Below are 23,723 nucleotides of genomic sequence, written 5' to 3' on the forward strand. Positions count from 1 at the left end.
AACTTTAATTCGATTATTATATATTCGATTTTTTTGGCAAATTAAGACTAGGTACATTATTTGCCAAAAAAGCAAATACAAGTCGCCTGTACGGCGTAGGCCTCCCCCAAATCTTTCCATAATTTCCTGTTTCGGTGAATAAGAGTGAATAGGCATCTTATAAGTAAGCGTGCTCCGACTTAGACCGCATTGATGCTTCCCATAAGGCTTAATCGTAGTCAAGCGCTGGCCTATATTGCATAAAAAAAATATTCGCCAGACGGGATGTTCAATGAATTTTATCGAATTGATCCAATATTATTTTTATACAACAGTAAATACTACGTAATTTGAGTCTGGTCGTGAAACTTCGGCCACATGTCCTGCAGTTGCACACAATTTGACGTCATAAGTGCGCAATGCAGCATTCAACTAAACGGGCGTCGACTGCCGCAGAATAAATAAGTATAGTACCTGCTGAATGCAGTAAGTCTTTTGTACAACTCGTCAATACTAAAACTCGAAATATCCTGTGCTTTGGGATATTAGAGGAACGCATTGTACAATATCGTGCTATATGGAGGCAGGCCTGGCCCTGTTGTGATGTGATAATGATGATGAAAATGTTGGAGATCTAATGAAAAACCGAACACAGGCTTTCACTTTACGTACCTACTTCAAATGCTTTACGACCTCCTTGTTATTAACCTTTGACACAACTACTCTGTCTAATCTACGAGTACGTAGTGAACTACTTGAGTCCCTCTTCCATCATTTGAGTAACTATGTTTACTATAAGGTCCTTATATACATGGTGTCCCGTAAATAGTACGACATAGTGATAGCTGACTTCAAGGCCTACTAAAATAACGCAATGTACGAGTATGCTACAGTTTTACAGTTTTTTAAATATATTGATGTTTTACATAATACAAAAAAGTGCTGAAAAAATATACATATAAACGTTGATTTTATACTTGTAAATATTTTTGAATAGTTGAGTTGATGAAAGTTAAAATTTTTCTACTGCAAAGAAAGTATTTTCCAAAAAAACGGGAGCTATCACCCTGTAGAGTAATATTTGCGGGACACCCTGTATATGTATATTATAGTCTATTTAACAAACATGGCCTTCATAACTATAGGTAAACAGCAATTAAACTAATAGGTAACTAGTCCAAGAGGAAATCCGCAATATTGTTCGGATTTTTTTTTTCGTGGAAGCGGAAAACCAACGTAATGAGCTCGGTTATGTTCCAATCCATAGCATTTATATGTGACATTATTATTTAGATTACTTACTTATACAAGGTGCCCCTTAAATAGTTGATCATACGCTGCAGGGTAATAGCTGACATCCAGGATTACTAAATAATGTAAAGTATGACGTGCTATTCTATTTTCCGGACATCCTGTATATTAAATTGGACTTTCAATTCATAGGCTAAGAAATCCTTCGGTTATAAGGCCTTATTGAAGGTTAAATCTAAATCTCACAATTGATAGGCCTTACTGAATCAAAGAATATGTCCAGTAGTGGATTTCCATTCGCTGTGTGATAAAATAATGGTTGTGTGACAAAATCACATGAGTTGAATTCCATTTTATTTTATTGGAAATTAATTCTTTCTTGTTCCCGTGGGAATACGAGGATAAAAATTATAGGTAGTCTATGTTCCTCTGTGATAAAAGAATTATTAAAATCGGTCGAGTAGATTGTAATAAACAATCAAAAAAATCAATCTTACCTCTATATTGTATTCGTTAAGAAATATTTACTAGTACACTTATCAAAGTATACAAAATCATTACGGGATCTTGTAATTACATACCTACTATGTACGAAATCTTTTGTCAAGGCTCTATCATAGTTAGAAATGCAAAATGTTATAAGTTTCTTATAACATATAAAATCTGAGTTAAATTTTAAAATAACTGTGAATATCTAACGGCAAATGTCACACCCTTGACCGCATAAAAATGAATTTTAATTGGTCCATCTACCGCGAAAACTTCTTCACTGTGTCGTTCATTTATTTTATCTAGACATCCTAACTAATTAACTTGAATAATTCTTTGCGTGGTAATCCCAACATAGTTTTTCAAAAACCTTTTTATCAAATAAAATGAATCGACTTCAAAATCACCAAAATATATTAAGAAGCGAAAAATAACATCGTATGTGCTACCTTCTGATCACTTTGACGGCGGTGCCAACACAGTGATGCATTATCCACAGCCGATTAAATCATAACTTTTTAGGATTTAAAGAAAGTTCTTTCAGAAACTGAAAATTAAATGGGACCAATCTTAATTAATTGCAATACAACATGTGGATAAGTGTTGAAAAAAATTAAGCCGCTTGGGAACATCGAAACCAAGATACACCAAAACATGAATATAGGGATATTACGCTATTATAGATCTACAAAAAAGTCAGTGATTGTCAGTTTACATCGATCGCGTACGAAGTCGCGGGCGTCTGCTAGTAAAATATTTAAAAGGCTCGAAGTGAAGCTCAAAATTTTCTCACAGTAATGACGATGCCTGTTAAAAATATCACATTTATTTACATCGTTATTATAGTGTCCAAATGACTCACGACATCTAATTTCTGAACGGGAGCATGTTTTACGATCATTGTGTGGTGGTCACTAGTCACTACTCAAGACTGGAGACATTGACCTTCCACACTTAAAATAGCCTACTTTCGCAATGCGATGCGATGATTACGTTTGTGGAACTCGGCCGGATTTAGTTCGACTATACTGTGACAAATTAATTACAAATAACTTCCGTCACAAATTAATTCATCATTACATGTTGTGGGTTTTGGATTTCGTACTTTTATATGTATCGCAAAATGTACGGAACCCTTATATTGTGGTTCTGTCTGTCAGTCTATCTCTCAGTAGTCAAGACCCTTTACTTATTTTAGTACTAGTATCTATGTGTATCTTGTGTGCTTTGAGTGCTTTAAAGATCTTTAAATTCATGGTAGGATTGATCAAATGCCCATTTGTAATATATGTCACTAAATACACATAATTATTTCATATTTTACAGCTTTTAAATCTTCAATACGGAAACATTCTGTTCAAATTCATAAAACATTTCAATCAGATCCATTTTTTATCACGTACCTGTTAGATTCGCTTCGGTGAATTATGCATTCGCTGTAAATTTTATGTTGGGTCATTAATTTTTATAACTCTCAACCAAACGATTGATTTATCTGTTTTCTTTTATAGATAAACGGGATTTAGATCATCATAAATAGTTACTGTTTCATTCATAACAGTGTACAACTAATTTACTTAATAACTTGTCTAATGTATTTTGTAAACCTTTGAGGGTAGGCCGTAAATGCCCAATGACCATTGATTGAGAAATGTGTCTTGATTCAAAAATCAATTTGACACGCTAAAAGTTTTTGCAATTCTTTTGACCCCATTTTTGAACAATGCGCAATTTTTCTTGCCAGCCTTGAGTTTATATCTGGGATCTGTTCTTCCATATACCTTTGTATATTTTGAGAGTCATGAAAAGCCGAAATTACACAAAATAAAGTAGACGAGACGTAAACCCACAAACCTAGTTTTAAAAAATGCATTTTAATCATAGCGTAGCACTAACGCAATGCACAAATTTCCTCTCTTCCGCAGCGGTACGTTGACCCGTCGCGGTCCGGATGCGCAGATATCTAACGGGGCTGTTGGATGGGCGCGAACATCCTCGACGTTACTATATCGTAATCCTTAACTAGCTTACACGTCTGCAATTTTTGAAGTTAAACTTCTTAACGGATTGATTTGGGGAGTAAGTTGGTGAATACGTTACGAAAATTGAAGGAGGCGAAAGGCCGTTGAGAGGGAGAGCTAAAGAAGTTTTACTTCAGGTGTCTAAAGCGCAGGTTTTTTTTAAATTTTAGATTTAAAATTCTTAGGCCCGAATGAACAGACGTTACTCAAATCAAGAGCACGTACGAGTACATGTGTGGTTTTGAGTTTCTCACCATTTAAATAAGTAAATATCATAATAATTATGATCTCAAGATTACTACGTCTATTACTTTGAACTGCTGATGTTAAAGATGAAATAAAGAAAAAATAATAAATCTTTAAATTTTTGGGAGAGAATTTGAAATATTTGATACGCACAAAATGTATAAATTCCATACATTTATTTAAAGTAAACGCACAACCAACGCCTTTTGAATAGTGTGGCAGCGAAATTAAAAAGAAACTGAAAAATCAAGATGAACAAACCTTACCATGTTAAATAACGAATTGATTACAATCAGCTGACTAAGATAATGAGGCTTTTGGACAATAATAAAATATTCAATGTCAACCGGTGTCCATGAAACTGACAGCTGAATTGTTAAATGATGATTGCTCAAGTCGTGAAAGGCGAACGAATAAATTTTACACTGTTGCGATATTTGGAGACGTGGATTATTTGAACGGCACAGAACAATTGGTATAGTTCATGATTTATGCAAAACGCCGTATGGATGATTAACAGGCTTATTGTATTGTAAAAGAATGGGATGTGATTTTGGTAATGTTTCCGTTAGTTTTCGTAAAGAACACTTAATACAAACGAGTTTTGGTAATGAAACCTATTTTCTGAACGGTGTACAATTATATTAATACGTAAGAAAATAATACAATTGTTTTATTAATCCTTGATCTTGTTTAAGCACTCGAAAGCGCTAAATGATGAGCGTTCATCAAGAGAGCCTCTTGATTTAAACGGAAGTGTTATCAAAAGCCATTCAACGCGTTTGAGCAATTTGGCTTCCGCGGGTAAGGGTGCTTGACCATTTTTTGTCTTATATCTTAACCTATAAAAGTTTCTTAACAAGAATTGGAATTTACTATTTTTCGATTCGTCCAAGGCATGTACAGAGTTGGACATCATTGGTTTGGCATTTTACTTTACTTCCCAAACACCTTAGTTCCTTAATATTTAAACAAATATATATTAGATTAATTAAATATTGAGTTTCTCTTCATCAGCTCTTACTAATTGAGATTTCTGCTACAGGAAATTTCTCGAAAGAAAGCCTTTAATTCCCCCGAACTTCGAAAGTCACAATCATCAAATAAAATTTATAAGTGAAAGTGAAACTACTATGTAGTCCCAGCTTTGGATCTTGAGCACCTGGGATGAGCCATGAGATATTGAGAGATATGTTTCTTTCTTCTATAAAATTGTCAGTTATAGCCCAGAGTTATAATTCCGTTGGTGTTACACGTCCAAGCTTCGGAAAGTATGCTAGGCCATCGTACCCGGTAGTTAATAATAACAATCTAATTCACTATCAGTTTCGTTTCGTTACACAGTCAAACATTATTCCTAAGCCGGCTAAGCCGTAATGTAGTAGCATGAATTACTCTAATCTCCAATCCCTCTTCTAATAAGTAGGAAAGCTTCATCCTCATCATCATCATCATCATCATCATCATCATCATCATCATCATCATGGACGTCCACTGCACCAGCTTCCACTCATTACGATCCTGAGTAGCCTGTAGTGGGCTATTTAAATAGGTGTATTTTGATAAATAAAGCACGAGTGCTCTATTTTCTGTGTAAATGAATCATCATCATCATCATAATCATTATCAGCCGATGGAGGTTCGCTGCTGATGGGCATAGCCTTTTGTATGTGCTTCGAAATATAAAAATAATATAGATATTTATATAGTTAACGATAACACGCGCACACGGCTTCCGTGCGGAAGTTCATAGCATAATGTAAGTAGCCATAGCGCTGTTCAAAAGTAAACTTCCTGTTACGATAGCCGTGACACAGCTTTGATTCACTGATCTTTCTTTGATCATCTAACGAGGAGACGACATCTTTATGTTGCATTTTAAAACCATATCAACACAAGAGTACCAACAGCAACATAGTCTGCTGTTGGTAGTCTGAAATTCTGGAGATCTTCGAGTTCGAACAATTCTATAAGGCATTTTCCATTGTATGTGCCTGTAAGTGAAGAGTTTTGATATTTATGAAGAACACCATGATAAAATGATAGGATAATGCTTATTAGTTAAATTTAATAAAGATTTTTATAAAACCTTGGATCCATTGACTATAAATAATAAAGAATATTACTTATACTAATATTATAAAGCTGAAGAGTTTGTTTGTTTATTTGTTTGCTTGAACACGCTAAACTCAGGAACTACTGGTCCGATTTGAAAAATCCTTTCAGTGTTAGATAGCCCATTTATCGAGGAAGGTTATAGGCTATGTATTATCCCCGTCTTACTACGGGAACGGGAAACACGCGGGTGAAACGCGAATGAAGAACACCATGCTAATATTATAGGATAAGGCTCTAGAATTATTAGTTGAATTTAATAGATTTCTATAAAACCTTTGACCCATTGACTATAAATAATAAAGAATATGATCCTAACACACAAACAGAAAATAGCGTAACTTTGCGATAGTTCTCTTTGACCTTTTCACTGGTAGCACAGCGCACTGTGCAATTTAACAGTTGCTGCTAAGTTTATGAATCAAACTCGCCAACCAAGCCGACCATTGTGGTTTCTATGTCGAAACAATACAACGTAAACGCAATCGAAAAGTTTGATTGTTTCGACACGATACTTTCGGTGTGCATTATTTGCGTGTGTTAAGAACCAATTACTTTGCTCTCATTATTCCGTAGTAGGGCAATAGTGGCTGAAAGCTGTGACTCAATTGCGTAATCAGGTGATTGAACTCAACACGGCGCGGGCGTATTCATACGGCGGTTTGCGTGCGAATCGAATTGTGCCTCTATTGCCTATGCGTTTATTTCGTCTCTTTTGTATAACAGTATCCCTTAGTACGAGATATCTCGTAGTGGAATCCTTTTTAACCGACTCAAAAAAAGGAGAAGGTCCCCAAATTGACGCGTATGTTTTTTTCATGTTTGTTACTTCATAACCTTGTCATTTGCTAATCAATTTTGAAAAATTTGTTTGAAAGAGTATACTTTTTTCGTTTATTATTTTGTTCTAATACTATTTACTTGTGTTTGTTTTACACTACTTGGTTCCCAAAGTATGAGCTCTAAAATTGTAAAATGCATTGTGGAAGTATAAAATGTAAATTAAATTTTGGGGATAATTTTAATGCTGCCCTGCCCTGTAATGAACGTCTAAAACTTGTACTAAGCAACAGGAGAGTTTAAGTAAGATGAAGTGTCAGTTTAAATTGGTACAGAATTATATGTCCGAGATTTCATTCCCATCTCTTTAGAAGCTTTCAAATTAGTGGTAAATTTCTTGAAATTTTGACATTTTTACGATCTTTTGTGTAGAATCAGGTTAACAATGTGCCGTGGGATGTGTTCCGCATTTAATAAGATTATTACTTTCATCTTTCATTATATTATTGCCCTTCCGGATCAAGATTTGTTTAGGATTTTGGTTAATTTTAGTATTATTACGTACTTTACGTTTTTAAGTAAAAATATGCTAATCAGTGTTGGTGTCAGAGCTAGCAATGGTGAAAGACAGACCGATATTTCTTCTATTTTGGGTAATTTGATATTAATTTTCAGATTATAAAGTTTTGTTGTGTTGTTATATTAAACAAATATTAGTTTTATGAGTTTTATGATAATCTGATTTACGCTTTATAACTTAAATTTTGATTTTGATAATGGCGGTTACATCGTCGTCAAAGTTTTAAATATAGGGCTAGGCATATTCTTAAATAGTATTTATTAATAATGAAGTAGTAATTAACTTGAACCAATAATTTTGCCGCTTTGTAGTGTACAGTAAATATAAATACCCAAATAATCTAATGAAATTGCAATATAGAAAGTAATAAAAAATAAACTCTTTCAAAAGCACCGAGAAGTCAGATGAAAAATTGTTATTTTCAACCAGCTGGTTGAAGATGATAAAGTTGAGCCTATACAAAACACAAACGCAACAATAAGAGCGTCCCCTGTAACAATGGCATGGAATGCGGTGCGACGACATGAGCTGTCTTAATTACCGCGATGATGATACATGTAATGAAGCTGTTCGCTCACAATATTGACTTTAATGGATACTGGATACGAAAAAGTCAACGACATATTTATATGACAGAGACGATTTATTCGATTAAGGGTTCAGTTTCACCACTGTGTCTGATAGCTTATTCACAAGTGTTGTCTTTGTTATCTTAATATATAAATGCGAAAGGTCGTTCATCACGGAATCTGGAAAACCGCTAGACATATAAAGATGAAATTGGGCAGCGAGGTAGTTTATATTTATTAGATATCCGCTAAGAACCGATTTTTCCGAATTAAAGAGGTATAATGGTCTTGCAAGTTTGTATAAAAGTTCTACATTTTTATGCAACAAACTTGAAATATGGCAGGGAGGTGGTATATAGTTAGCAGACGTCCGTAATCAACGGATTTTGCGACAGGGTCGGGTTAAGGGGAGTCTGCTAGTTTGACATAAAGTGACAAAACTTACGGTTAGACGGTGTAAGTCACGAATCTGATACTATCAGAAGGTGGTAAGTGCTGAAACCGTCCCTTAAATTATTATCATCATCTTATTTTAACTAGCTAATATTACAAATTCGAATGTGAGTTTTTTTGTTTGTTACGCTTTCATGCCTAAACCATTAACTGATTTCAAAAATTCTTACACTAATAGATAGCTACAGTATTAGCGAGTAACATAAAGAGTGTGTTTTTTATACCCGTATTCCTACATGAACGGGAACTACGCGGGAGAAACTGTGAGGTATCAGCTTGTAGATAATAAACAGATTTACGCCAACTACGTTGAAGAAACGATTGAAGATAAGCATTTAAATGTGTAAACTGTAGAACATTCAAGACTTCAGACTCTAAACACTTTAATGTCAGCTACTTATCTTAATGTTGAAGTAACTATTATCTTATCTGTGCTAATTGTTGAAAAATATCTACCTGAATATTGTAATCTAAACTGATTGCGAATGATATACCGTTCTCCGTTGAGGACTTGTTTTCTATATCTCAAGATCTGTATCATTCAGATATAATTTGAATGGGGTCTATTGATTTAATTGAAACTCAAATCTTTGATATTGAATCACATTCAGTAAAGATTTTCTTGAATATGTTTCTATGCAGAGGAAAATATTGTTAAAATTAAGTAGGTACCTATCTAAAATAATGATAGTAGTATAGATCTAAAGCCGCATCAAAATTCTTAACAATATGTACAATGCTCTACAAAACTCTTATTAAAAAAATTAAACGTGATTGTTTCTTGTCGTTTTGAAAACGTCATATGGTCTGTAGGAGTTTCCTTAAGAAATAATTATTTCTAATTAACGAATATTATAAGTTCTTCATTATCTATTCATTCATCATTGAAGAGGTCTCCGTAGCATCAAAACCTATTATCATTATTAGGTACATTATTGCTAATTTTAAACAACGTATGGTGAATACGAGGCCAGTATAGGGTGAACCAAAGCCAAGCATTTCATTTGAGGGTCATACGTTGCACGTTTTTCTCTATAGCTTGCGGTTGTACCAAGGCCACCATATAACTGTATGTACATATTTAGCATATTTTAAACTAGTTACATAAGACGGGAGTAATTTCCCTTAATGGCAGGCGGTTAAAATTATTATTTCAAACGTAGTAAGTGAAGTAATAAAATTTTCAATGCTATTATTAGTCTAGAATTATATTATTCGTCTTTTTGTGCTTATTGTTTGTTTTATGTGTCTCTCCTAATACACAATATTCTACTACAAAAGGCAGAGAAGGCTTCAAAACTACGTTTGTAAACATTTTCATGATAAATTTTGAAAGTGATGTAGGAATACGGAGATAATATATAGCTTACAGCCTTCCTCGATAAATGGGCTAGCTAACACTGAAAGAATTTTTCAAATCGGACCAGTAGTTCCTGAGATTAGCGCGTTCAATCAAACAAAGAAACAAACTCTTCAGTTTTATAATATTAGTATAGATACTAATGCAGACAGACAGACAAAACAGACAGACGCGGCGGAGGATTGAGTTTTACAGTATATAGGTACATTGATATATGGTAACAATTTAAACGTTTCGGGCGTAACAAGAGAGTCGTTCGTTACATGTGGATGTAAAAATAAATTTACCATGTGCGTCTGTTGTTTACAAAATAAACCTGAAACGGCCGGCCGGTTGTTTTGTATTGTAATCACCCATCCGATTGTATATCATGTATATGTATTATGTATGCATGTACGTAATGAACAGATCATCGTGTTTCGACTTGCGAGTGATCGCATTGATCTTGCATAATCTCATGCTTGCGTTGAAGAAAGATGGAAAATGTGCGGTATATTGCAACAAAGACCACCTTTCTCAATTGATCCTCTTTTAAAAATGTCAAAGTCAATGTCAAAATTAATTTCTTTATAAGCACTTTAAGTAACATAGTCATCATGATCATTATCGCAAAAGATCATTATCGCAAAATAGGTACAATCTTTACAAATAGTCAACTGACGTTTCAAAAGTGCTTGTAAACTGAGCCTACTTAAAATAAATGAATTTGGAATTATTAGTTAAACCTGAAATTAAAGTTCTAATTGTGCGTCTTGTTTCTAAACGTCTTGCTGTAACATTAGTAAATGTTTTTCAAATCCTGTTAAGAATGATCGCGAATGAAGCGAGTGTTTTAGTTAGACTTTATTTCCAGCGTTAACAAAATGATTCCAAAAAGAAACTTAATTCACCCAATATTCATTTAGAGACCTATCTCAATTGATCTTCTTATTTGAAGCTTCATGTTGTTTATTTCCTTTATTTTAAATTTCCTCCTGTGATATTGTTCATTTTAAAATTCTGTTTAATATATTGCGAGTTATCCATATTTCAAGTTATACGATAGAATATTGAATATAGATAGCTTATAGAAATAATTACAAATAGCAACTAAACACACCCAATATAAATTTAATCAGTTGCAACGAAGACCTGTTTCTGATTTTTAATTTGATGTTGCTTATTTCCTTCATTTTAAACTTCCTCTGTTCCAGATATATCTGCTCTTTTTTGAAATTTTGTCTAGTATAAATAATCGCAAATGGAGCTAACTTTGTCATGTTTTAGATTGAAGTTATTTTCAGCGATAACAAAATTACAAAAAAGTTACAAAAAGTAACTAAAATACAAATTCCAACAGTTTTCTTTATGTCAGTGGGTTTTTACGTCTCTCTGAATTCGTTTCACTGCCATTATCCTACTGCATGATTTTGTTGATTTATTTTGTAAAAAACGAGTACTTAACAAAGTTTTGTGTTTTATTATTTATTTTTTCTTAATCGTAATAACAATTTTTTAACTTATTTTTAACTGTTTGTATGTTTTCAGTCAATTACATAGATTATAGATAATATATTTAGAATTATGACAACACCTTGAAAAATGATATACTAAAACCTTCGTCATGAATAAACGCGTTTTAGTGCAAACCGCATGAAAATCCTTTCAGTAGTTATTGAGTAATTGCGGGAAGACAAACAGACAGACGCGGCGAAGGTCTTTGTTTTATAATAATCTTACTAATATTATAAACGCCAAAGTTTGTATGGATGTTTGGATATTTGTTACTCTTTAATGCCGCTACTATTGAAGTGATTTGCCTGAAATTGAGAATGGAAATAGATTTTACTATGGATTGACACATAGGCTACTTTTTATCCCGAAAAAATCCATGGTTTTCCGAGATTTGCGAAAACTGATGATTTTGTTGATATGAATGTTTGTTACTCTTTCACGCCTTGACTACTAAACCGAATTAGCTATTTTGGTATTAAGATATATTATAGCCTGGATTAACACATAGTCCACTTTTTATCCCGGAAAAATCCATGGTTCCCGAGGGATTTGTGAAAAAATAAATTCCACGCGGACTAAGTCGCGGGCGTCCGCTAGTATCTTCATAAATATTAATTTGATAATTAAAATCATGTATTTAAAATAATTATAATGCAAAACTGGAGCTTCCATATTAGTATTTGCATCAGGCAACCAACGCGATCGTACGTGGAGATAAGATTGACCTATTCTTGCGGAGTGGCTCATAACAGGATCCTGTGTCGAATCTTTAGGTCACAAACTTATATGACTCACACATACCTATGTCCTTGTTTTTATTTATTTACTCTCTACGTATTCGTTTGAGATTTTACTCGTCATCCATCTACCTACACTAATGTTTTAATGTTTTGGTATTGTATCTCTGGATCTACTGAATCGATTTTGAAATTTCTTTTACCACTTGAAAGCCATTATTTGTGACTGTAATAGGCTATTTTGTCACGGGAAAGAGAACTGAAGAAACTGAAAGAGCGGGTGAAACCGCGGGGCATCGGCTAGTTTTTTTCTTGAGAAATTGTTCAAAAGTCTACAGAAATTAATTACTATAAACATATATCGTATTTTATTATATATTTAACTAAAGTATTTTAGTATATATATGTATATATTGTATTTTAGTATATCCAGCTGTATTATGTGGTTTCGTCCCCGCATATCTCATAGGTAATATTTTCGTGAAAATGTCGAAATAAAAATTCTACGTGCTGTTCCAATCTAATTTTATATTCCTCTATGTAAATATGTATTATATATGGTATATAGATTTTCAGAATTCAGTTGTTTTTGCAGTGTTTATTTATTTTACCTAAATTTAAATAAATAACACACTGCTTTTGATATCGGTGAGCGTCTGTTAATATAAGGTTCATATTAACATCACTAGCATATAAAAGTTATGCAACAACTGCTGTCGTGTTAAAGTAATTAAAACATTCGTCATAACTAGTTCACACAAGTGCTCTGTACAGTTAGACCAGGCGCTGAGAGAGTATTGAGTTTGCATAATGCGAGGACCGTTCTGTTTACATTATTAAACTCAGCAACAAAATCGTAATCTGCATGATTACGATTTTGTACGTTGCCAGGAGTTTAGTTGGTCCATTCTTGTGTTATACACTTGAATTCATCGAGTAGATTCGGAGTGATACATTTTTGAAAATGATTTTTTTTTAATTTGTGGTGTTTTTTATAGATTAGCTATTATATAAAATTTTATATAATATTATATTATATAGATTAGTTATTATAAAAAAATCATCATCATCATCATCCATCATCAACTTGTCAGCCGATGGACGTCCACTGCAGTACATAGGCCTTTTATAGGGACTTCCAAACATCACGATACTGAGCGGCCTGCATCCAGCGAATGTTTGCGACTCTATTAATCTCGTCAGTTCACCTTGTGGGGGGTCGACTGACACTGCACTTTCTAGTGCGGGGTGGCCATTCCAGCATCTTGGGACCCCAACGGCTCTTCGAACTATGTGCCCCGCCCATTGTCACTACAGCTTCGCGATTCGTTGAGCTTTATCGGTGACTTTGGTTCTTCTGCGGATCTCCTCATTTCAGATTCGATCACGCTCGCACGCTGATCGAATTGGATAAAAAATTGGATATTCTTAATTAAACAAGCAATAAAACTGATACAAAGCATTTGTTCAGTCCATATACTCAACGCCAAAGACGAAAGAGTATAACAAAAAAAGAATGGACTAACTAACCTCCTGACAACATTTATGTTCAAAACTGTAAACAGAATGCGTCCCTCAATTTATGTACACTCACTACCTCACATCGCCTGGTCTAAGTCTGGTGTACACTGCTCTATTGCCACTAGCTATACCTATCTACGTTAGGCTCATTAGACGCAAGGTCCTCAAGCCTCATAGTATGCGTAAGGCGTCGTTGAGTCTGGAACGCGTGCTATCCAGGTCGATGCCCAGTGACCGTAATATCTAGTATTATCATACAAAACACGTTTATGTTACATATGAAAGCATTTACCGTCTGCCTTTTATAGGCATTACGCTGTTAAAACGCCACAGTGATGTACCAATTGAAATATGAAGTCGATGATGAACACAAGGAGAGTATGTTTTTTTTAATGTTTTAATGTGAGTACATGCGGTTACGAAAATAACACAACTTTAAGAAAGGTACCAGCCTAAGCCTAACAGCATATCCAATAGATACGACCTGGTTAAATAAAACGAATCCTAAAATTTTTGTGATGAAAGAAACTAGCGAAATGTAGGTAGGCTGTAAATGACGAAAGCTTTGCTTAGTAGACTGAAGTTTTAATTAAAAACGTAGAATGTAGATCGCAACTCTTTGGTTTGTATAAGAATGTTGTCACATTTATTTTCTGTGCCGCGCTCTGCCCCCGTTCATAAAGCCTTGAACCCGCATTGTGAATCCCATAATGTAATACTTGGATATACTATTTAATTTCCTCAATATTATCAAGGCCTTTACATCTATGATAGAGGACTTAAACAACGTCTTTCGAATAGCACCTAGGCCTTCTCCATAGACGCTGCATCGACGAAATACTGGAAAGAAATTAATAAAACACAGGCTCTTGCCTTGCCTTGGCCAAGACCTGTTCACCCTCTCGTTTTCCCCAGCAGGAATCTGCAATGTAAAATGCTAATAACGGAGACCAAAATTAAAGAAAAATACAAAGTATGAGGCGTCTTTGTGTATGTCAGAAACCACACTTCAACCAATTCATCTACAGAAGGCGTGCAATTATGCGTCAGTAGAAAGGCTTCCCGAATAAGACATACATGACGTAAGAAAACGCATGCATCCGATTCTCATTGTTCAAGCTTTTGTGATACTTGCTTTAATGGCTTGCGACTTTATGTGATAAACGTGGCACCATTTGGACATGTGTATGGACAATGAAATACAATATATTTGTAATTTACATTCACATCGCACTCGATCAATTCAAATCACAGTGTAGAATGTGACGACAGTTATTTCAGATGGAACGGAGTATCGTTTCCAAGTAATAACTGTCCATCTATTGTCACAGTTTTTCATTGTTAAAACTTGATTGTGGCAAAAAATAGTTTCCTCAATATAAAAAAACCAAGAAGGTCTTTTTAGAAAAATATCTGAAACAGACAAATAGACCACGGCAATAATTATTATCTCATTTTCACGCAGTTTAAGCCCAAAGCCAATCCTTTGTAAATTATGAAATCTGTTCGCAGATTATTTACTTGCACATGCAAATCTCAAAACCTAAATCTCAAATTTATACCTTACGAAGACATGTTTTAAAACTTTTAGCTATGCTTTATTTAAATGATGGCTTAAATTACTATGTGTAGTTTATTTAATCTTAAATTGTGTTCTAAGATTATTCAAAAAAGGGGTCGGATAAGATATACTATGCAAGTATAAATTCTTAGCTACTGCACATTTGCACATAAAATTAATCGTCCATATTCTAAATACATGGCCGCCTTGAACTTTCTGTTACAGGTTTTAGCTATCTGGCCTTCGTGTTCTTGTCCCGTTTTGTTGTCCATCTATTATCTATGCTTTATGTGTAATGTATGTCGTCATTTATCTTGGCGATGTTTCGTAATTTGTCAAATTCGTAATGCAATCTGTCAAATAACACATCACTATCTACCTCCAAAGTATGCAAAGTTTGTTACGGGCTTACGGGTAATAGGATAGCTGATTTCATCATATTCGAGTATGTACGTATTTATATATTACAATACATACTTTAATAATGCACTAACACACCCAGTCACTGGAAAATACCCGTGTTCGTCATACAAATATTTTCCACCAGTGGGAATCGAACCCACGACCGTGGATGTAGATAGCGGAGTCGCTGTCACTATCCATTGCCCCACGGGGTTTGCTATACTCGTAGGTAATTGTACACCTACTTTGACTTATAAAGTGTTGTATTTGTTGCAGTTGCGTACCGCCATGTTCAACTTTATGAAAAAGTCGAATGTCCTGACTGGTGACTCTGGCAGTTTCGAAGAACGGGATGGAGACAAGGAGAGACGGAAAAAAGAAAAGAAGGAAAGAAAGGAGAGGGAGAAACGGGAGCGGATAGCTGCTGGACTCGAAGAACCGTTGAGACTAGAAGAGGTACGTATATTCAGCACTTTCACCTGAAATGAGGTTTTTCGCAAATTCCGTGAGATCCATGGACGTTGGATAAAACCTTTGTGTTAAAATAGATCACCATTCTAAATTTCATCCAAATCAGGATAGTACTTCGTTGCGGCGTGAAGGTGTAACAAACATGTTTGTTACATACTTTCTTCTTTATAATATTAGTATGAAGTGTGATTTTTGTAGGTAGTTATGTACAGAATAAAAATAAATCCTTACTACAAGACATGGTTATGTAGTTCAAGTAAATTCAGATTATCTCAGACAACAATTACTTAGTCGTTGTTATGCAGGTTTAATTTGCCATTGACTTTGTCGGTGACGAAGCCTTTCTTAATACGCACATTCTTTATTACCTAGGGATTAACAATACGGAAACCATACAAGGGCTGTTCTTCAATTTTATCACTAGTACGTATTCGCACAAATCGATTTCTGTCGAATCTTTGCACAAATTACCTATTTTGTTAAACTTTTGTTTCGATACTTTTATTCTGAACAATGAAGTCACACACACAACTGTGATATCTCGCAAATTATAGTTTCTGTTAAATCAGTTTTCAAATGATTAGGTAAAGATAGATAAATTTTGTATTTTACATCGAAACTATCTATTTAATACTCGTAAATATGTGCATATTATCAATTTTAGTTTGGAAGCATAATCGAAATTCATTCGTTCGTCATTAATATATTGTTTTGTAAGCCTTTTTTTGTTATGTATATATGTATGTATATTATTGAGCTCGGGCAAAAATCAATAAATTTATCATTTGTCAAAATCGGCCTCCAGATTGCCATTGGGGACACATACCGCGTTTCTTACGGCTAATGGAACAATGTACTTGATTTTCAAGAAATGTATTTGTATATGATTGAAATAAAGCTCACATATCTTTTGGTTCTGATATATTAGCTATGTAAATTAATATTAAAAGGATTTTTAAATACCTATTCTGCCTTTGGTTCAAAATCATAGCGAGTTTTTAAATAAATAATCTGAACTAAGGTAGGATCATTGACCCTAAGAACAGTAAGCACAATAGCTGTTATATCAACATTCTACTTGGCGATAATCTCGTGAGCAATGTCCAACAAATATGTACCTACATAACTCCTTATTCTTGTATCAGTGAACCACCAAGAACAATATTTGTAACTTTGTATGTTAGCTGACATAATTATACGAAATTGGGATTCTATACTAACAAATGGCATCCGGTGCCTACTCACAACCCCTCGTGGATATCATACAGTAGGTAGATGACATTTCTCAGATGAATTGATGTTTATTTTTATAGGTTGTTAATAAAGACCAAATTACTGAATAGACCAGCTGGAGCCTAATTTAAGCCTAAGTTAAGCCTTTTAAATTCGGTCTGGAATTTCGATAATGCTAGGAGATCTGACAACTTTATTTTTACAGTGAATTCGCATTGGTTTTACATGAAAATGTTATGTTTATCTATTTAAACTGATATCTTGATAAATAGCTAACAATCTACCATAGGACGTCGCGTATTTAAAGGCTACCCCTGATAACTAGCTCCGTCATTCCTTTATACAGTTTCAACTGGCTTTTGGCTTCGCGCTTTACGCTAGGGGTAGGGCAGATAAGACTGCGTGAAGTCGGGGTACCTATTAATATTAATATAGCTGTGTAATGTATCGCTATATTACGGTATAATGTAACTACATATATTCTAGGGATATAACTACATTACGATTTTATCTATCTTACTGCAACTTAATATCTGGATGAGCAGTGAATTCAGAGATGCGCCGAGTAACACTTTTGCCGAGAAACGGGTACCGAGTTTTACTCGGTTCAATTTTTTTTCAAACGAGTACTCGGCCGGTTAGCTCGGTTCAATCAAATTTCTATTTTGCGCGCGTAAACAAGTATTAATACAATTCAATTCAAAATTGTTTATTTCAAGTAGGCTTAGTTTACAAGCATTTTTGAAACGTCAAGTTTGACTATTTGTAGTGACTACCACCCAGCTCGAAAGGCGCAGTCTCTTAAGAAGAGTAGGCGAGAAACTCAACAGTTGCTCTTTTAAATCTTTCATTTTAATTCGGCCGAGTAAGAGTATCAAAAAATCCGCCGAGTACGCCGAGTACCGAGTACCAACCGAGTACTCGGTCCATCTCCAGTAGTGATATATTATAGTGGTTTACTGGAAATACACGTATAGGCAGTGGAATGACTTAAGCGGGCTACATACCTTCAGTTTTAAGAGTACAGTTAAATCTGTAATCGAAATTTCATTAGATTTGCCTGTACACACGGAACGTTTTAACTAAAACAGTTCGACTTTACAGCTAAAACTACAGGTCTGTAGCCTGTATTATCTATCAATCCACTAACTGAGAGTTTGCATTTTTTCTTTAATATGACACATTTGTGTCATAGTAAAGTTCGCGTGCCAAATAACAGGTTAAGATTTTGCCAAATTAACAGTTATCGAAGTTATAGTTGGTTGAGAAACTAGTTTTCTAATTATTCCTCAAGGTGTTCCACTGTTGTTTTTTTTTTGCGGTAAAACTATAACTGCATTTAGTATCAATTCAATAACCGATATCTCAACTGAGTCAAGGTTTAGTAGAAAATTGATATTTTAAGTTATTTTATACGATGTCTAAAGATCAAATTAAGTATCAATTTGTATAAATATTAATCAAGTAATGTATTTGACTTAAAAAAATAAAAGATTCAATCGTTATATTGGCCATCACCCAATTATTTTAATTATTTTAAATTTTGTCAAATGTAAGACATGCAACTTTAAAAAATATTTAACATTGAGTTAGTATTATTGGACCTTCTTTATTAATAATACATATAGTAAAATCGTTTCTCTAAAATACATAATATACCTTATTAATTATTATTACCGTGTTAAAATAAAATTCCATAATCTGTATTTATGGAATTTTATTATTGAAAACATGGCAGTAAAAACGTAACATTCCCTGTATTGTTAGGTTAATTATCTTATTAAGATTATTATTTTACCAAATGTTTTGCTATAGTATTCCTAGAAAACGGTTTAGTAAAGTTGACGAAGCACTAAACCCTCATTCGCACGAGAGCTTTTTTAACGGACGTTAAACGGACGTAAAAATCTCTCGTGCGATGCTAAAGGCGGTGCTAAGCCCGTGTCATGCTAAGCCGTTTCTGAAAGAACACTGTCTGAAAAATCTAAATCCTTATGATATCTTTTTATGGCTTGAATTGATACATCATCGGTTTAGTACCGCCTTCGAATTGATCAGTAGGTGAAGCAGGAACATAATACGATGTTATTTATCGCTTTTTAGTTTAGTCGGTATGTTTTATGTTTTTGAACTCGGTTTAATTTTGTTTTATTGATTTTTTTTGTTCATCTAGACAATGTCTTTTGTAATTTAAACTATAGTGAGTGTTATTCGAAAGACGTTTATTAAAAAGACCTATATCTAAAAATATAATTTCTTTTTCAATTCTCAAAAGTGTAATATTATTCTAGGTAATATTTGCAACATAATATTAAGTAGAAGCACTCCCAATTGCAATCATTGACAATGACAATTGATCATATATGACAATTCTCCAGTTCTCAAAAATGCAACATTATCAAGGTGGTACATTTGAAGCAGAACATGTCATAAACAATTCACATTGCAATCGTTGTGTATGACAATTCTCAAAAATGTAATATTATCAAGGTAAGATGAGTATTACATTTGCAATCGTTGTGCATGGCATGACACATTAGACATACATGCTTGGTTATCTGCTCGTCAAACATGGTGTAGTTAAGCGATGCCTTATCATTTATGTTATCTTAGCTCAACTTGAGGTAACTACTAAGCCTTACTATAGTCATAACTGTGACTGCGTTTGTGCTAGTCATCATCATCATCATCATCATCATCATCATTAACAGCCGATGGACGTCCACTGCTGGACATAGGCCTCTGGCATGGACTTCCAAACAACACGGTCTTGAGCCGCCAGCAACCCGCTTCTAAATAGATAGACTGAGGACATCAAGGACCTTGCAACCTCAACGTTCATCGGCTCTTCGAACTATATGCCCTGCATATTGCCACTTCAGCTTTGCGACTCGTCGAGCTATGTCAGTAACGTTCAATTCTTCAAGTAACTTGTTACTTGAAACTCGTAGTTGTTTCTTACGATCTCACGCCTAAACCACTAAACCATAAACCAATTTTAAAAATTCATTCACCAATGGAAAACTACTTAATCAGCGAACGTGCATATTTCTCGTAAGCATAACGGTGACATACTTTTTTTTATTATCATTCGACACCTTGAACTTGACCATAGTATATAACATTATGTGTTTCGATGTTCAATATTATGAACGTTTATATTATATTAGAAACAAAACAAATATTGAGATAGATAATAATCTTCATGTTACTTCGTTGCAATAGGTCAGTTCACAGGGTTACAGAATACCACCGTGTGGCATTCAACTGTTTGCGTTAAGATTCCAATTGTTTCTCTTGAGCAGTTTAGACATTTTATTTGTGTATCCTCTATTTATTTGACTGGCTTACTAAAATTTATCGTTACTAAAATGTTTTGCCTAATCCTTTTCAAATAATAAAAACCTCCTGAATCTACTTCTCACCTGCTATAACTTCGACAATTTAACTTGTAGTTAACTTGAAATTTGTTAATTTCACACGTACTTAATTAAAAATAATTGAGTGTTCTTCCTTACCTTAACCCCTCATATCTTGTAAACAGCTTAACCTTTTTATTTATTATAAAACATTATATATAAAACATACTGGTCCGATTTGAAAAATTCTTTCAGTGTTAGATAGCCCAGTTATCGAGGAAGGCTATAGGCTATATATTATCCCCGTATTCCTTCGGGAACGGGAACCACAGCTACAGGGATAGCTAGTACGAATATAAAACAACCGCATCCAAATCAGTTCACCCGTTTAAGTGTTACGTTGATACAGACGCACATAGCGGTCTAACTTAAAACATCCCTATAATAATAAAAATTTTAATAAAAAAAATACAACCGACTTCAAAACCTAAAAACGTACCCACTAAACTAAAAAGCAAAAATAACATCATAATATGTTCTACCTGCTGATCAGTATGAAGGCGGTACTAAGCCGGTGATGTATTAATTCAAGCCACGTGAGAATATCTTATAGATTTAGATTTTGCAGACAGTGTTATTTCATGTGGTCCTGTCAGAAATGGCTCAAAAAAGAGTTCTCATTAATACAAATTAATGAAGCCCAAACACAAGGTAGGTAACTGCTGTAAATCGCCGAGGAGTTCCCTCGTCTGTTTTATGGCTCCATCATCAGATCGATTTTAAACCTTCTTAAAATTGTAGTGCTTAAAAGTACTAAATGGAAAAGTTTACGAACACACTAGACACCCATATAATTTTCGAAAGTTTCCCTCAATTCCTCCAGGATCCCATCATCAGATCTTGACATGATGGCAATGGGACCAAATGGGGACTATACAACAAATACCGACCGAATTGAGAACCTCCTCCTTTTTGAAGTCGGTTAAAAATGCACTCGCACAACTTGCATCAATGCAAATTAAATTCAACTAATCCTATATAATTCAAACAAGATCAGCCGACGACTCAGCGGTTGTGTTCCACTTTCTTATACCAGTCTGCAGGCTGATTATGTATCTCGACGTATCACTTCTAACTGTGTAACGCAAAGCTAAATTGAACACTAGAGTGTTTTTGCAATTCCGATTATGTAAGACATAGGACTGCCACAATGCCTAGTGATATCGTTCTAGGCGCAAAATTTTATCGACATTATGCGACTAAATAAAATACACCCTTTCTCGGTACTACTTACTACGAGCGCGGCATACTTTTGCACATATTCGCATTATACTTGATTTCGCTGTTTGTCTGTGGTGAAGTGAAGTGTTTTAATTTCTTTGTTGGTAAACAAAGCCGTATTAAAATATTAATAAAAAAATTGGTTTCGTTGGCTCAAAGTACTTGCAACAGCTAGTTTTTTGTTTTCAATAGAAGTAATTAATTAATCATTTTATCGTATACATTTTTATTAGTGTTAATAGTTAATTTATCAAAGTTAACGGCCACTTTTACATAAAACATTAACACGAAAGTTTTTCAAAGTTTTATCGTCTGCCTATGATTAATTTAATGGTCGTTGTGATAATATGTAAAGTATATTGTATAGTGTTTTGTTTATTAAAGTTCATCGCTTGCAACTAAAGATGTCCGGAAAACTCAATGATCGCCTTGGCTTGGATCAAACTTGGCGATGGGCTGTTTTGGAGGGCCTTTGGAAAGTCAGGCTACTAAATAAACCTTCCGTGTTCTGTGTTCCGTGTCTGCCAGTGGCGTTGTGTAAGTTATAACATATCTATATTCTATAATATTATTTTAAAGAGGATGAGAGGAAATTTTTGATATTGTAGGGGGTAATCTCTGGATCTACTAAACCGATTTTGAAAATTCTTTCACCAAAAGAAACTCACATAACTTGTAAGTGTAATAGGCTATATTTTATCCCTGTAGTCCCAAGGGAGTGAGAACTATGCAGGTGGAACCGTCGAGCATCAGATAGTAATTATATTCAATTGAAATTCATGATTTTCTATTATAAGTTTAACATAATACTTGGTTTTGTGACTAGCATATTGCATTAACAAGCCTTTTTAAACCACAACTATACCTGCACCATGTAAGTTGTAACCTTTAAGTTCTTAGCATTAAGTACAACACGAATAATCAAAATCAAACTTTGTCTTGTTATGCAGATGTATTAGAATTGTTTGTATTTGTAGGTGTTTGTTTTAGTTACATTAAGGCTAAATATAAAATCCTACCTTGATTAGTAATTTTTTTATGATGATTGAGGCTAGCCACTTAAAATAATTAATTCAAATTTCAATTACAATATATAGTTAAGTTAAATCCTACAAGTATATGTATCTCCTACAAAACTGGATAAAATATAAGGCAAATCAAAAAACAAAAGAGCTCAGTTTAATCCCATAAAAGCCCAGTTGCTGCAGAGTATAGACTAGAGGGTATGCCAGGGATATAGGTCCATAAGCACAGCAATAGCCCAGTGGAGTGTAACCTCTGCCTCAGATTCCAGAGGGTGTGGGTTTGTATCCAGTCCGGGGCATGCAGCTCCAACTTTTCAGTTGTGTACATTTTAAGATATTAAATATCACATGTATCAAATGGTGAAGGAAAACATTGTGAGGAAACCTGCATACCAGATAATTCTCTTAATTCTCTGCTTATGTGAAGCCTGCTAATCCGCTTTGGGTCAGAGTGGTGGACTATTGGTCTAATCATGAATGAATGAATAGTATTACCTAATCCAGTGTATGTAATTCTTAATGATAATAATTGCTAATTCAAATAATAATTTGTACTTTATATTTTCTTTTATTATGTGCATGTTCAGCTTAATAAATATTGCACATTTTGATTTGTTAAATATCACATATAATGAATATTGTTATCATTTACAATAATGTATTGTTTATGATAACTATATTCATTAACCTGAAACTAAAGGATCACAAACATTCTTCGTCTGAAAAGAAGCTCAACATAAATACAACAAAGTATTATTTTTGTTATCACCATCTCACAGAAATATATTGTAGAACC

The 23,723-nt window shown here is 34.1% G+C and overlaps 1 protein-coding gene across 3 annotated transcripts in view; it reads left to right on the forward strand.

The window, feature by feature from the left end:
- LOC112046056 (unconventional myosin-XVIIIa) overlaps window positions 1–23,723 on the forward strand; it is a 258,774-nt gene that overhangs the window by 6,511 nt on the left and 228,540 nt on the right. For all 3 annotated transcript variants that reach the window (XM_052883058.1, XM_052883057.1, XM_052883059.1), the window contains exon 2: window positions 15,835–16,014. In XM_052883058.1, coding sequence (XP_052739018.1) covers window positions 15,847–16,014 — 168 coding nt within the window. In that variant the 5' untranslated portion in view covers window positions 15,835–15,846. The remainder of the gene's footprint in view (window positions 1–15,834; window positions 16,015–23,723) is intronic.

This window comes from Bicyclus anynana, chromosome 8 (assembly GCF_947172395.1).
Source record: "Bicyclus anynana chromosome 8, ilBicAnyn1.1, whole genome shotgun sequence".
In the NCBI taxonomy this organism is placed as follows: Eukaryota; Metazoa; Arthropoda; class Insecta; order Lepidoptera; family Nymphalidae; genus Bicyclus; species Bicyclus anynana.